Genomic DNA, 16924 nt, shown 5'->3' on the forward strand with positions numbered 1-16924 from the left:
ACCAGGAGAAGATTTATGGTAAGGACCTTCCTCCAGAGCCAAAAGAAAAAGACTTCCCCTGGAACTACCACCCTGAATTCAGACTTCTAGCCTCCTAGACTATGAGAGAATAAATTTCTGTTTGTTAAAGCCATCCACTTGTGATATTTCTGTTATAGCAGCACTAGATGACTAAGACACCAACCCAGGATGCTAGCCCACTGGAGTTGAACTGTTGCCATTAGGGAAGTGGTTGATGGGCAAAGAGAGGGGGTAAGGGGAGATGAGATCCTTCCCAATCCTAAAATGGAGATGTAGTATCCCTCAATGGACGATAATGTAGTATAACCATATGTCTTAGTTACCTAGAGGAGCCCCTGGGTGGTACAAAGAGTTAAGACACTCGGCTGCTAACCAAAAGATTGGAGGTTTGTGTCTACCCAGAGGCACCTCGGAAGAAAGGCCTGGCAATCTACTTCTGAAAGCCCTGTGGAGCACAGTTCTCATTTGGTGCACACGGGGTCACCATGAGTTGAAAACCACTCATCGGCAATTGGATTTTTTATTTGTTTTGTTTTTTTAGTTACCTAGAGCTACTATAACAAAAATGCCATGAATGGATGGCTTTAAAGAACAGAAATTTATTTTCTCACAGATCCAGAGGCTAAAAGGCCAAACCGGAGTCTTGCACGTGTAGATTCCTTCTGTGAGCCTGTCTCCTAATTTTTCACGTCTGCCGGTAATTCTTGATGTTCCTTGGCTTGTAGATGGATCCTCACGAGACGTCTGTCTTCACCCTGTGTGCGTGCCTCTGTGTCTATTCTGCTCTTTTCATAAGACACCCAGGGCAGATTATCAAATAGACAAGGTAAGCATGGTGCTTACCTTGCTTACCAGATCATCTGTAGTGAAATTGCTCACTACAGATGATCGGGTAAGCACAAGTAAGCCTGTGCTTACCTTGCTTATTGGGTCATCCGCCCTGTCAGGGATTGTAAATTTGAAAAGAGGCTTTGATTCTGTAGGGAGGTGCTGAGGGGTTGGGAGAGAGATAAATGTTAGCCATACCTAGAAGTAGAATCTTTGATGTGGCAAAAAAAAAAAAAAATGTGAAATTGTTCACTACAGATGATCTGGTAAGCAAGGTAAGCATTGTGCTTACCTTGCCTATCACATAATTTGTCCCTGAAGACACCTCTCAGAAAGGATTAGGTTAAGGACCCACTCTACTCAGGTATGACCTCATTAACCTGACAAAGGAAAAACTCTATTTCTAAACAGAAGCACAGTCATAGGTACAAGGGTTAGGACTTCAACATCACTTTTTTGGAGGCACAATTCAATCCGTAACACCATACAATGGGGTATTATACAGCCATAAAAAGGAATGAAGTACTGACACACACTAGGACTGGATGAACCTAAGTGAAAGAAGTTAGTCACAAGCCACATAGTGTATGATTCCATTTATATGAAATGTCCAGAATCGGCAAATCTACAGAGACAGGAAGTAGACTGGTGATTGCCATGGTCTTAGGGGAGAAGGAAATGGAGAGCAACTGCTTAATGGGTTATTAGGTGCCATCAAGTCAATTCCAACTCAGAGAGACCCCATGTGATAGAGTAGAACTGCCCCAAAGGGTTTCCTAGGCTGTAATCTTTATGAAAGCAGATCGCCAGGCCTTTCTACTGAGGGGCCTCTGGGTGGGTTCGAACCTAGAACCTTTCCATTAGCAGTTGAGCACTTAACCCTGCACCACCAGGATTTCTATATGGGGTCATGAAAATGTTCTAGAACTCAGTAATGGTGATGATTGCACAACATCATAAATACGCTTAATGCCACTGAATTTTACACTTTAAAATGGTTAAAATGGTAAATTTGATGTTCCGTATATTTTACCACAACCACAACAAAAAGAACTCAAGCTGTAGAGATACATGGAAACTAAGAGACAAGAGGCAGTAGTGAATTATCGCCAAAGAGGGTTGTATTCGTTTCCTGCTGCTGCTGTTCTAACAAATTAACACAAACTCAGGGGCTTAAAGGAGCCCTGGTGGCACAGCGGTTAAGAGCTCAGCTGCTAAGCAGAAGGTCGGAAGTTCAAATCCACCGGCTGGTCCTTAGAAACCCTGTGGGGCAGTTCTACCTTGTCCTATGCTGCTATGAGTCGGAATTGATTCAATGGCAACAGGTTTGGTTTTTGGTTTTAGTGGCTTCCAAAAAAACCAAACCCAGGGCCATCAAATCGATTCTGACTCATAGTGACCCTACAGGACAGAGTAGAACTGCCCCACAGAGTTTCCAAGGAGCGCCTGGTGGATTCGAACTCCCGACCCTTTGGCTAGCAGCTGTAGCACTTAACCACTGTGCCACCAGGGTTTCCTTTAGTGGCTTAAAACAACACAAATTCATTCTCTCACAGTTTTGGAAGCCAGAAAGGAGTCTGAAATCAAGATGTCAGCAGGGCTCACCACCTCTAGAAACTCTAGGGGAGAATCCCTCTGTTATGGATTGAATTGTATCCCCCCTCCAAAAAAATATGTGTTGTAAATCCTAACTTCTATTAACCAAAACCAAACCCATTGCCATTGAGTTGATTCCAACAGAGTAAAACTGCACCAAAGGGTTTCCTAAAAGCGGCTGGTTGGTGGATTTGAACTGCTGACCTTTTGGTTAGCAGCTGTAGCACTTAACCACTACCTCACCAGGGCTCCACGGCTGCGGTTAAAATCCCATTTAGGAATGGTTGTTTTTCTGGGTCTTTGTTATGTTAAGGATTAGTGTAGGGTGTGTTTTGAGTCAATCTCTTACAAAATATAAAAGGAACTGATTAAGCAAGCAGAGATGGGAGGAGAAAGATGCCAAGTCACATAAAGATTACCAAGGAGCCAGGAAACAGCAGCTGAAAGGGAAAGGCCTTTCCCCAGAACCAACAGAGAAAGAAAGCCTTCTCCTAGAGCCGGCACCCTAAATTTACACTTCTAGCCTCCTAACTGTGAGAACATAAATTTCTGTTTGTGAAAGCCACCGACTTGTAGTATTTCTGTTATAGTGGCAACTAGATGACACTTTTCTTGCCTCTTCCAGCTTCTGGTGGCTCCTTGGCTGTGGTCACATCACTGCAGTCTCTGCCTCCATGGTCACATGACTTCCTCTTTGGTTTTTAGTCTGCTCTCTCAGCCTCACTGTTGTAAAGACCCTTGTGATTACATTTAAGGCTCACCCAGATGACCCACGATAATCTCCCCATCTCAAAATCCTTTACTTCATCACATCTGCAAAGCCCTTTTTTGTCATTGTATTAGTTTTCTTAGGTCTGCCAGCCTTAGGTTACAAACCAAACCCAACCCCACTGCCGTGGAATCGATTCTGACTCATAGTGAACCTATAGGAAGAACAGAATGGAGCTGCCCCATAGGATACCCAAGGTTATAATCTTTACGGAAGCAGACTGCCACATTTTTCTCCCTCGGAGTGACCAGTGAGTTCAAAACACTCACCTTTGGGCTAATAGGCAAGCACTTTAACCACTGCACCACCAGGGTTCCTCTTAGGTAACAAAGTGCCATAAACTAGGTGGCTTAGTCATCTAGAGCTGCTATAACAGAAATACCACAAGTGGATGGCTTTAACAAAGGGAAATTTATTCTCTCACAGTCTAATAGGTTACAAGTCCAAATTCAGGGTGTCAGCTCCAGGGCAAGGCTTTTTCTCTCTGTCGGCTATGGAGGAAGGTCCTTGTCCTCAAGCTACCCCTGGTTGAGGAGCTTCTCAGGCACAGGGACCCCGTGTCCAAAGGACGCGCACTGCTCTTGGTGCTGTTTTCTTGGTGGTATGAGGTCCCCAACTCTCTGCTTGCTTCCCTTTCCTTTTATCTCTTGAGAGATAAAAGGTGGTACAGGCCACACCCCAGGGAAACTCCCTTTACCTTGGATCAGGGAGGTGACCTGAGTAAGCATGCTGTTACAATCCCACCCTAATCCTCTCAATATAAAATTACAGTCACAAAATGGAGGACAACCACACAATACTGGGAATCATGGCCTAACCAAGTTGATACACACACTGGGGCGGGGGGGGGGACGTTATTCAATCCATGACACTAGGTGACTTAAAACGACAGGAATTTATTCTCTCACAGTTCTGGAGGCTTGTATTTCAAATTCAGGGTGTCGGCAGGGCCTTGCTCTCTTAAATGTCTCAAGGGGGAAAATCCTTTCTTGTCTCATCCTAGCTTCTGGTAGCCCCTGGCATTCCTTGGCTTGCAGCTGCAGCAAAACTCTAATCTCTGTCTCCCCGTCACATGGTCATCTTCCCTCTGCCTCCCTGTCTCTGTGTGTCTTCTCCTCTTTTATATGAACACCAGTTGTATAGGATTAGGATCCACCCTACTCTAGTATGACCTCGTGTTAACTGATAGCATCTTTAAAAGTCAAATTCACAGGTAGAGGGGTTAGGGCTTCAACCTACCTTTTTGGGGAACACAATTCAATCTGTAACCTCATACAAAGTAACGTATTTGCAAGTTCTGGGAACTGGACAGTGAATATCTTTTGGGAGCTATTACTAAGGAGCCTTGGTGATACATATGGTTGAGTGCTCAACTGCTAACCAAGTTTGGCTGTTCGAATCCACCAGCTACTTTGCGGGAGGAAGACCTGATGCTCTGTTTCCATAAAGATTACAGTCTAGAAAACCCTACAGGGCAGTTGTACTCTATCATATGGGGTCACCAAGAGTGTAAAATGACTTAATGGAATCTAACAACAACTCAGTCTCCCACGAATGGCCACCGAAAGTTCCTCCCCTCTCCCATGCCCATGCTCCACCCATAAAATGATGGAGTCTATTTCCCCTACCTTTGAATCTTGTGGCTTGCTTCCACCAATAGAATGCTGTGGAAGTGACCTAAGGCTTTGGAGCTTCCACTGTGGCCCTCTGGGAACCCAGCTGCCATGTTGTAAGGAGGCCAGTCTAGCCTACTGGAGGAAGAGCGGTGGAGGAGACCTGAAATGCCCCAGTCCACAGCCAGCACCCACTGCCGGCACCTGAGTGAGGTCATCTTGTACATTCTAGTTCCAGCCAAGCTCCAGAATGAAGACATTCACACGCGTGACCTCAGTCGGCACCACATGGAGCAGGAAAACCACCCACTCCTTTGACACAGAGAATCATTAGAAATTATAATCACCCTAAATTTGGTGGCTTAAAACAACACAAGTTTATTCTCTTACAGTTTTGGAGGTCAAAGATCAAAGTGTTGGCAGAGCTGTGCTCCTTTTGGAGGCTCCAGGGAAGAATCTGGTTCCTTGCCTTTTTTGGTTTCTAGAGGCCACCCACATTCCTTGGCTCATGGCCCCTTCCTTGCATCATTCCAAACTCTTGTTTCCATTGTCACATCTCCTACTGTAGTCAAGTCTCCCTCTGCTTCCTTTTTTTTTTTTTAATTTTAAATTACATTTTATTGTGTTTTTGGTGAAGGTTTACACAGCAGTTTAGGTTCCTATTTAACAATTTCTACACAAATTGCTCAGTGACACTGGTTACATTCTTCACAACGCGTGAACTTTCTCAATATTTCCATTCTGGTTGTTCCATTTCCCTCCCCCCTTATATTATCATCTTTGTTTTAAAGCAATTGTTGACCGTTTGGTCTCATATAGGTGATTTTTTAAAGGAGCACAGTATGACGGTTGATATTCTTTATATTTTGAGCCAATCTGTTATTTAACTGCAAGGTGACCTCAGGGGTTAGTTTCAGTTCAAGGTTTGAAAAGTATCTCAGGGCAATAGTCTTGGGGAGTACTCCAGTCTCAACCAGTCCAGTAGGTCTGGTTTTATTTTTTTTTTTTTGGAATTTGAGGTTCTGTTCCACATTTTTCTCCCATTCTATCAGGGTCCATCTATTGTGGTTCTGATTAGAACAGTTAGTAGCGTAGCCGGGCACCATCTAGTTCTTCTGGTCTGGTTTGGGTAGACTAGTTTTTTCTTTGAGTCTTTGGTTTCCTTCTTTCTCTTTTGCTCCAGACCAGGAGAAACCAATATCTGTATCTTAGATGGCCACTCGAAAGCTTTTCAGACCCCAGACACTACTCAGCAGACTAGGATGTAGTTCATAGCTTTATGAATCTGCCTCCCTGTTATAAGGACACTTGTTATTACACTTATTACCTTAGGGCCCACCTGGGTAATCAGGATCATCTCCCCACCCCAAGATCCTTACCTTCATCACATGTGCAAAGTCCTTTTTGCCATATAAGGTAATTCATTCACAAATTCCAGGGATTAGGAAGTCTCTCAAGCTCCTTCGCCCTCTGTTACCCTCTTGCTCTATACCTCTTCCCACCCTGGGAAAAAAATTCTTCCCTGCTACATATCTTTCTTCAGTGACTGTCTTAGTCATCTAGTGCTGCTATAACAGAAATACCACAAATGGCTGGCTTTAACAAAGAGAAATTTATTCTTTCACAGTCTAGTATGTTACAAGTCCAAATTCAGGGTGCCTGCTCCAGGGGAAGGCTTTCTTTCTCTGTCGGCTCTGGAGGAAGGTCCTTGTGATGCATCAGCCTTCCCTTGGTCTGGGAGCATCTCAGCTCAGGAACCTCAGGTCCAAAGGACACGCTCTGCTCCTTTTTATCTCTTGAGAGATAAAAGGTGGTGCAGGCCACAACCAAGGGAAACTCCCTTTATACTGGATCAGGGATGTGACCTGGTAAGGGTGTTACAAACCCACCCTAATCCTCTCTAACATAAAATTACAACCACAAAGTGGAGGATAACCACAGAATACTGGGAATCATGACCTACCCCAATTATTACATTTTTGGGGGGATATAATTCAATCCATGACAGTGATCTCTGTCACATCAAGTTTCTAAAAGAGCACTCTACATGTTCAACTCAATTCCTTACCTCCCGGTCCCTCCTTACTCCAGATCAACCTGAATTTTGTCCCCCTTACCCTTCACCAGACTGCTCTCATTAAGGTCATCTGCAAAGCCCTCATGCCTAAATCTGAGTGTGGCTTCTTGGTCCTCCTCCTCCTTGACCTCTCAGCAGCCTTTGGCATGGTTGATCGTGCCTTCATTCTGGAATCTCTCCTCTTCTCCTGGCTTCATGGTGCTCCAGTCTCCTGGTTTCCTTCCGTCTTCTCAGCCTTCTCCCATCTTCCATGTGCCCCTTAAATGTTGGATTTCCCAGGGTGTTGTTTGGGCCCTCTTCTCACACTACACACTTCCTGGGAGATCTCATCTGGTAGAGTAGGGGCATGGCTAGTGGAAGCTCCCATGGTTTGGTGACATCTCGTTGCTGACAAATCTCTCTCAAGTCCAGGGCCCTCTCCTGAGTCCCAGAACACGCCCTCTCCCCGCTGTCTCCTCAGGATGTCCCACAAGCCCCGTGTCAGTTGCCATCAAGCAGACTGACTCAGGAGTCCTAATGGCGTAGTGGTTAAACATTTCCGCTGCTAACCAAAAGGTCGCACTTCGAATTCACCAACTGCTCCTTGAAAACCCTATGGGGGAAGTTCTACTCTGTCCTATAGGGTCGCTATGAGTCAGAATCATCTTGATGGCATCGATGGGGTTTCATTTTTGGTTTTAGGCTGACTCATGGCATCTCCATATGCGTTAGAGTAGAATTGTGTTCTATACATTTTTTTGGAAGTAGATCACTAGGGCTTTCTTTCAAGGCACCTCTGGGTGGGCTCAAACTTCCAACCTTTCAGTTAGCAGCCGAGCTCTTTAGCTGTTTGCATCACCCAGGGACTCCATCCCATAAGCACCTCACCTGAATGCAGAATCTTCCCCAAAACTGTTCTTGCTACCTAGCTCCACCTTGGTCTCTCAGGCCCAGGGGTGACCTCACTCTCCGCTCTGGGGGAATGCCTCCCCACCCAGATCCACTGTCCATCCTTCTTCCTCCTGCTCTGTGCCCTGAGAGGCCGACCTGAATGGACTGTCTGAATCCCGTGCCTCCTGCCTTCTGGTTGAAGTTAGCCAATGGAAGGCTGGCAAGAGAGTAAGGCTGGGGTATTCTTTTTCCTGGTCCCCTTCTCTCTTGTGGGTCAGTGGTGGCCATTCTCCTCTCCAAAACTATACCTGTACTTATAAGCCTCTCTAACTTCCAACAGCTGTCTTTCCACTCATGCTTCAAGCCCAGGTGTGTAACTGCTTTCCTCTCTTGCTAGCCCCAGGGTACTGCACCTTCCATTGATTGTTTCCCTTAGCTCTGCTTACTTCTTGTTGTTGTTGTTCACTGCTGTCAAGATAGCCACTGACTCATGGTAAAAGCACGCACAGTGGAATGAAATGCTGCCCTGTCCTGCTCCATCCCCACCATCAGTTGCAGATTGGACCGTGGTGATCCATAGGGTTTTCACTGGCTGATTTTCAGAAGCAGACTGCCAGCCCTTTCTTCCTACTGTCTTAATCTGAAAGTTCTGCTGAGACCTGTTCCGCATCATAGCAACACACAAGCCTCCACTGAGGGACACATGGTGACTGTGCGTGAGGTGCACTGGCCAGGAATAGAACCCGGGTCTCCTGCACAGAAGGTGTGAATTCTACCTCTGAGCCACCAGTGCCTCCTTCCCATCCTTTAATAGCCCTTTCATTAAGCTCTCCCTGGTTACTTCACTTGAGTTCACCACCTCTGTCCTGCCAGGATCCTGCCTGGACCCTCTCCTTAATCTCCTCAGCCCATCCTATCCATTCTCTCCCTAAACTACCCCTTCTCAGCATCCCCTGCTTCCACCACCCTACTTCAGGACCACCTCCTCTGCTGCCTGGGTCCCTGTCCCAGCCTCTTCCCTGTTCTCCCAACCTTCAGTCTCCCAGGGAACCAGGAGGAACTTTTGAAAATGTAAAATCAGACCATATCAACCCCGTGTGCCCCCACCCCCGCATTTAAATTCCTTCCAAGTTTCTCCTTTGCTCTTAGGAAAAATACCAAGCTCCTTAGAGTGGCTAGCAAGGGGCCATGTAATTGGTTCCCCTAAGCTCTCTCCGCTCCCCACACCCAAGCACCTCGTACCCTATTTATTCTAACCAGTTGCAGAACCACCCAAAAGCCATTATTTCATAAGTCTCCACACTTTTGCTGCACCCTCTCTCCAGAGCAACACACACACACACACACCTCCTATTTCAGGATTCTGAGAAAGTTACTTGCTTTATTTAGGAACTCCTCATCATCTCCAGCTCTCTGACTCAATCAGAATTAGGATCCTGCGCTTACGTGTTCTCAGAATGTGCTATGAAGGGGAACAGCGCCCGGGGTGATGGAGTAGGGGTGTGGCTAACGAAAGGTCCTGGGTGACGTAGCGGAGGCGTGGCCAGTGGAAGCTCCTGGGTGATGAAGTGGTGGCGTGGCCAGTGGAAACTCCTGGGTGATGAAGTGGTGGCGTGACTGGTGGAAATACCCGTGGACCTTCAGCGTGGCTAGTGGATGTGGGTGTGTCCCGCAGAGGGCCGGGCGTGTAAAAACCCAGGTCACCTGGTCTGTTTCACAGTTTCCCAAATCTCACTGAGTCAGGGACCTCATTAGGCCCCTCCTTCTGAATCCCAACTTCCCACTGGAAGACTTTTTCAGGCAGAATTTCAAAATTTTATGGCAACTTTTCAGAAATCACAGAGAAGAGACAGCGACCGATATGGATGAGCTCAGGGCAGAGAAGGGTAAAGGGTCTGGGATGTCAGAGCAGATGCACAAACAGGACGAAAGAACGCTAAAAACCTGTAGGAAGCAGAATGCTATGGGGGTGTCAGGGTCATTCTCAAGATCTCAGGAAGTGGGCAGTAACCCCAACCCCCAAGTGTGTCCTTTGAGAAGGAAACATCAACAGTAAGGACATGGCAGACGGCCTACCAACACATGGGTGGCCTCCAAAGTTAAAAATGCCCACCCAGACCCCCTGGCCCCAGTCCCACCCTCCCACCCATCCCCAACCCTGCCCACCCCACGAGACAGAGATGTGGCAGCATTTGCTGGCTTGTAGCATTGGTCCTCTGGGACCCTCGGGCTCCTCTTCAAGGATTCTGCCCGGATTGGCTGGCACTGAGGGCAAAATGAACCTTCTAGATTGTCAGGGGAGATCGGCTGGACTCTCTTTGATTCCCCGCCCCCTGCCCAAAGCCTATTCTCATGGCTGTGAGGTCCGCTGCCCTCTCAAAAGAAAAGTTTATAGTTCCCCTTCCCCAACACATGCACCCTCCCGCGACCCCCCACCCCGAAACACAATATATACACACACAGGCCCCTCCCTCCAAGGCGTGGCTGGGCTCTCAGAGGTAGTGGAGCCGGAGCGGGAGTGGGGGGCGCTGGAATGTGAGAAGTTGCAGGTTCAAAATGTGCGTCTCCCTCCACGTCTTAGGACTCGGGTCCCAAACTTCTCCCCTCCCTTCACCAAGGCCCCAGAGCCCGAGTGGAGAGATCAGGGTGGGTGTAACCCCCTGTGCACGCGCCCACCTGCTGGCCCACCCACCCCGGGGCTGAATGGCGCTCCCTGAGGGCTGCGGGGAAGGGCAGAGATCTGAGCTGGCCGGGGATGCGTGGGAGGGGTAAATTCTAAGGCCCTGGGGCTTGGGCCTGGGGGTGGGGTCTCCAGAGAAAGTGGGGCTTATGGGCTGGAGCAAGCCTGGGTGTCCGGGAAGAGAGCGGAAGGTTCTCTAGATAGAGGATGTGTAATGGGCGGGGAGAGGGGGAGGGTGTTCTCTGGGGAGGGACTTGGAGATGGTAGTTTAGAGTTCGAAGTCACTGCAGAGGTGCTCACCTCTGAAAAGGAACTGGAGAGGCTCTTAAGGGGCAGGCGGGGAGCCTGGGGTCCTGGGGGAGAAGGATAAATAAAAAAAAACCCAAACCAGTTGCCCCTAGAGTTGATTCCGACTCATGGCGACCCCATGTGTGTCAGAGTAGAACTACAGTCCACGGGGTTTTCAATGGCTGTGATCTTCCAGAAGTAGGTTCCGAGGTGCCAATGGGTGAATTCAAAACACCAGCCTTTTGGTTGGCAGCGAATGCTGTCTGCACCACCCAGGCACTTTTGAGGGAGAAAGATTGTTGTTAGTTGCTGTTGAGTCAATTCCAACTAATGACGACCCCATGTGTTACAGAATAGAACTGCTCCATAGGGTTTTCTTGGCTGCAATCTTTACAGAAGCAGATCGCCAGGCCTTTCTTCTGTGGTGCTACTAGCTGCATTTGTACTGCCAACCGTTCGGTTAGTACCAGCGTACTTTAACTGTTTGCCCCACCAGGGCTCCTGGAGAAGGATAAAACAAAAACCAAACCCGTTGCCATCGAATAGATTCCAACCTATAGCGTGGAATTGCCGACCTTTTGGTTAGCAGCCATAGCGCGTAACCACTGCGCCACCAGGGCTCCCACTCGGAGAAGGATAAGGGAGATTAAACCTCACGTGAAAGAGACTGAATCTTTGGGAGAGGAGAGTGACTCTCAGGAGAAGGGGGCTGAGTGTCCGTGCAGAAGAGGCCGAGTCTTTGGGGAGGAAGGCGGCCGCGTCCCAGGAGAGGAGGCCGAGTCTCCGGAGGAACGAGAGGCTGGTCCAGAGCAGGTGCAGCCAAGTCCGCTTGGGGAAAGTCTCCGGGGAGGGGCCGAGCCCGGGGGTCCTAGAAGCCCCTGATGTGGCAGTAGGCCTCGAGGCTAGCGAAGAGGATATAGAGCAACCAGAGGCCTAGGAAGAGCGCGGTGGTGGCGAGCTTGGGGCCGCGGGGGCCACCCAGCTCGCCGCCGATGTGCGGCCGGCGGCGGTACAGCAGTACGGCGATGCCCACGAAGGCGAAGACTGTGAAAAGAGTGACGGAGAAGGCCAGCGTGCCCGTGCGCACCTCGAAGGAGCGGCCCTGCGCCGCCCAGTACACGGCGGCCACCGACCAGGCCACGCCCAGGCCCAGGAACACGTTCACCGCGTTGGAGCCGGTCACATTGCCGATTGACGCGTCCGCGCACTGGTCCTGCAGCGCCGCCACCTTGCTGGCGAATGTGTCTGCGGGGGCAAGGACACAGGAGGTCAGGGGGGCTCCGCGGGGACCGCCCCGCAGGTGTGACATCTGCTCCGCCCCGTCGCCTGCTTTCCATCAGACCCAACACCCGGTCCCCATCCCTGGATGGCCCAGTGCCTGCGTAACTACCATCAAGGCCTCCTTCTCAAGGCCTCGCCCCATTCCTGCAGCTCCGGACAGAGCGTAATGGTCTAAGACCTTGATCCCGTCCCAGGCAAAGTCCGTCACCATCCCTCCGACTGCTCGCTGCAGGACCAGCTGCCTGCTTTCTATGGGACTTGTGTGCGTTCTATTGGGCCTGCTGCCTGCTTTCTCTGGAATTTGCTTCCTGCTTTCTATGGGATTTTTCTGCATTCTATGGGATCCACTGCCTGCTTTCCATGGGACTTGCTGCCTGCTTTCTATGCTATTCATTGCCTGATTTTTATGAGACCCACTGTCTGCATTCTAGGGGCCCCACTGCCTGCTATCTTGCACTCACTGCCTAGTTTCTCTGGGATTCACTTCCTGATTTTTATAGGACTCACTGCCTGCTTTCTATTAGAGGCGCTGCCCGATTTCTATGGGCCCTGCTGCCTGCTTTCTCTGGGACTCACTGTCTACTTTTCTGGGATTCACTGCCTGATTTTTTTTTTTTTATAATTTTTATTGTGGTTTAAGTGAAAGTTTACAAGTCAGTCTCTCACATAAAAACTTATATACACCTTGCTACACACTCCCAATTACTCTCCCCCTATTGAGACAGCCCGCTCTCTCCCTCCACTCTGTCTTTTCGTGTCCATTTTGCCAGCTTCTAACCCCCTCCACCCTCTCATCTCCCCTCCAGGCAGGAGATGCCAACATAGTCTCAAGTGTCCACCTGATCCAAGAAGCTCACTCCTCACCAGCATCCCTCTCCAACCCATTGTCCAGTCCAATCCATGTCTGAAGAGTTGGCTTCGGGAACGGTTCCTGTCCTGGGCCAACAGAAGGTCTGGGGGCCATGACCACCGGGGTCCTTCCAGTCCCAGTCAGACCATTAAGTCTGGTCGTTTTATGAGAATTTGGGGTGTGCATCCCACTGGTCTCCTGCTCCCTCAGGGGTTCCCTGTTGTGTTCCCTGTCAGGGCAGTCATCGGTTGTAGCCGGGCACCATCTAGTTCTCCTGGTCTCAGGATGATGTAGTCTCTGGTTTATGTGGCCCTTTCTGTCTCTTGGGCTCGTAATTACCTTGTGTCCTTGGTGTTCTTCATTCTCCTCTGATCCAGGTGGGTTGAGAACAATCGATGCATCTTAGATGGCTACACTGCCTGATTTTTAAAGGACTCACTGCCTGCTTTCTATGGGACCCGCTGCTTGATTTCTCTGGGACCTGCTGCTTGCTTTCTCTGGGACTCACTGACTGCTTTCCGTGGGACTCACCACCTGCTTTCTATGGGATTCATTGTCTGATTTTTATGAGGCCACTGTCTGCATTCTAGGGGACCCAATGCCTGCTTTCTACATAATCCACTGCCTGGTTTCCATGAGACTCACTGCCTGTTTCCTACGGAACTTGTATGCATTCTACAGGATCCACTGTCTGCCTTCTGTGGGACTCACTACCTCTTTTCTATGGAACTCACTACCTTCTTCCCATGGACCCACAGCCTGTTTTCCTAGTGGCCCAATCATCCCAATGGCACTTGGCTGAACAAGTTGAGTGTCAGGCCCCATCCACATGCAACCCCTTTCCTGCCCCTCCCCACTCCATTTCTCTCTGGCATCCGGCCTGGTCTCTATGGTCTGCTTCCACCCAGTCCTGAATCATCTTGCCAACTGAAGTCTCTGGTGTGGAGGGTGGGCATCAGAAAACCATGGGCAAGACACCTCATCCCCACTGCCTGCTTTCTCATCCTATCTCTGTAGTGTTTCCATCTGCTTAGCACATTGTTATGGAAAGCAGAGGTGTCAGTCTCTACCACCCCATCTTCCCACCCCTGTGAGAAAATCAGTTTCTGCAACCTTATTTCTAAGGGACCCTCCTTCACGTTCATTTGGGGAGGGAGATCATGGCCAGTGTGTTTCTATGGACATATTCTATGATTTCTGAGGCCCTGCTGCCTTATTTCTATGGCACCCCTCCTTCAATGTCTAATTTCAACTCTGCCTCATCATTTTAGTTCGAGATTCATTGGCTTGGCTGCTGTCATGCCCCACCAACATGTTTATATGGAATCTTCCATCTGGTTTCTTGGGGGTAGGTATTAGCATCTTGTTTCTTGGGAACCCACTGAATGAATGGTTTCTATGAAATTTCCAACTTATTTCTAGGGGACCCCTCTCCCAATGCCTATCTCTTCAATGCCCAATTCTATTGAATCTGTTGTCTGGCTTCTAACATTCCCCACCACCTTAGTTCTATGGAACACTCCACCTGGTTTCTTTCAGGAAAGAGGTTCACATATGGAATCTATGAGACATCCCACTGCCTCGTTTTTGTTATGTCTCGCCACCTTATTTCTGTGGAACCCACTATATGGCTTCCCTATGGTGCCACCAACAATCTTTCTCTTACGCTCCATTACCTTGCGTCCAAGGTGCCCCCTGCCTGGCGCCTCTGAGACCCTGCCCCAACAAGCAGTCCCTGCCCCCAGGTGTTACCAGGAATGGAGGTGCCCAGGGCCACGAAGACAACAGCGTTGACAGAGTCCTTGAGGCCAACAGTGCAGCCAAAGTGGGAGGCGAGGTCCCCAATGAGGGCAGTGAGCAGGCCAATGACCAGGATGCAGACACCAAAGCAGGCCCAGCCATGGCAGTACTCGGTCGGAGGCACGCAGGCAAACAGCACCTTCCAGAACACCGTCAGGAAGTGCATCACGTAGTCAAAGCAGGACGGCAGCCGCTCCTCTCGGGACCCGTCTTCCTCCTCCTCCTCGTCCCCTGTGGGCACACGACTCAGCTGGGGCACACACTCAGGTCTCCTTCTTCCTCACCTACAGAGCCCCCATTTGGTTTTGCTTCCAGACAGTGAGTCCCACAAAAATAATTACCGTATCAGCAGCTAAAAATATTTACTTTCTCTGAATCCCTTGCAGCTAGGAGTGTATATGCCCAGATAAAAATATTTACTTTCCCAGAATGCTTTGAAGCTAAAGGAGGCCATGCCCTGAGATAAAAATATCCAGCTTCCCAGGATCCCTTGCAGCTAAGGGTAGCTATCTATATCTCTAGCTAAAAATATTTTTTCCCAGAAGCGCTTGCAACTAGCAATTGCCATGTACTTAGCTAAAAATATTCACTTTCTCAGATTCATTGCAGCTAGTAGTAACTATATACCCAGCTAAAGATACTCACTTTCCCAGAATCTTTCGCAGCTGGAAACAGCCATGTCCTCAAATAAAAATATTCACTTTCCCAGAACTTGAAGCTAGTGGAGCAACCATGTCCTCAGATGAAAATATTCACTATTCCAGAATTCTTTGGAGCTAACAACAACCATGTCCCTAGCTAAAAATATTCACTTTCCCAGAATCCGTTGCAGCCAGAGGTGCCCATATCCCTAACTAAAAATATTACTTTTCCCAAAGGCCCTTGCAGCTGCAATAACCGTATACTTAGCTAAAATATTCACTTTCTCAGATTCATTGCAGCTAACTGTATCCATGTGCCCAGCTAGAGATACTCACTTTTCCAGAATCCCTTGCAGCTAGAGACAGCCATGTCCCCAGATAAAAACACTCGCTTTCCCAGAATTCCTTGCAGCTAGGGGTGGCTATATCCTCAGCTAAACACTTGCTTTCCCAGGATCCCTTGCAGCAGTGGCCATGTGACTCAATCTGGCAATGAGACATACACAGAGGGTTTCTGGAAGGTTTCTGCTTTCCCGATATGGGCCCTGTGTTATGGATGTGTGTATTAAGCTTTGTAAAGGACACCTCAAACTCAGAGTTGTTCATGTAATCTACTGTGACCCGACATAATCTGTTTTTACCTGCTGTGACTTATGTCATATTAAAGGGTGTGTGTGAATTAAATACCTTGTCTATCTTGTCCTAAAATGATAAGCATAAGGCAAGTGGGAAGCAGTGAACACACTTGTATGTGCCAAGCAGTGAATCTAGAAGGACACTGATAAGAAATATTGTGACCCCCGACCACTCAGAGCAACACTGTATACTATCCAGCCACTTTCCACGGAGCAACCCAAGGGCTTCTCCTCTCCTCTGCTCTCTAACAAACAACAGAATATCACCCAGCAGAGGATACCTGGGGGCGGAGAGACAGACTGACCAATTCAGGGACTCAGGTCAGATGCCTGTTTCCCCCTTTTCTAGCTCTCAGAGCCACTTAGCTTGTTAAAGAGATAAATGCTTGAATTTGTAAAGGCTTAACTAAATGGTTTGTGTGGTTTCCAGGCTGTGCTCCTGTGTGCTACATCTGAAAGACAGGTTTTTGCTTTGACCCAAGGAAAGTGGAATTTGAAACTAAAATTGGGGCATACTGTCCCTTCTGCCTTCCCTACTTCCTCTTTCTTCCTGCCTGGAATATGGACTTGATACCTGGAGATGAAGCAGCCATGTTGCAACCATGAGAGCAAAAGCTGAGAATGGGAAGAAGAAATAAAGGAACCTCGGCTTTTGATGACATTACTGAGCTGCTACACCAACTCTTTATTGCCTCCTACGGATTTTTTTTTTTTTTTTTGGTTCCATGAGAAAAATAAACTGTTGTGAGCTTAAGCCACTTGTGGTTGAGTTTTCTGTTGCTTGCTGCTGAATGCATTTCTAACTGAACCAGAGTGAGACATGGCCCAGGTCAGAGCAGGGGAGGCCACGCTCTTGGGATGGAGGGGCTGCTATCACTACATCTCCTGGAGCTTCTCCCTGCCTTGCTTCAAATCCTGCTATGGCTCCCTACTTCCCTCAGACCCAAGCTGCATTCCTGGGCTGGGCATTCAAGG

At 48.6% G+C, this 16924-nt stretch overlaps 1 protein-coding gene across 10 annotated transcripts in view; it reads right to left on the minus strand.

Moving 5' to 3' along the window:
• Window positions 1-10594: 10594 nt before the first annotated feature.
• SLC8A2 (solute carrier family 8 member A2) overlaps window positions 10595-16924 on the minus strand; it is a 28747-nt gene continuing 22417 nt past the window's right edge. For 7 of the 10 annotated variants that reach the window (XM_064293905.1, XM_064293911.1, XM_064293908.1 and 4 more), the window contains 2 exons: window positions 14626-14904; window positions 10595-11987 (listed from right to left, as the gene is read on the minus strand). In XM_064293905.1, coding sequence (XP_064149975.1) covers window positions 11611-11987; window positions 14626-14904 — 656 coding nt within the window. In that variant the 3' untranslated portion in view covers window positions 10595-11610. The remainder of the gene's footprint in view (window positions 11988-14625; window positions 14905-16924) is intronic. The other 3 variants (XM_064293912.1, XM_064293914.1, XM_064293913.1) reach the window with 1 other exon arrangement.

This window comes from Loxodonta africana, chromosome 11 (assembly GCF_030014295.1).
Source record: "Loxodonta africana isolate mLoxAfr1 chromosome 11, mLoxAfr1.hap2, whole genome shotgun sequence".
Classification (NCBI taxonomy): Eukaryota; Metazoa; Chordata; class Mammalia; order Proboscidea; family Elephantidae; genus Loxodonta; species Loxodonta africana.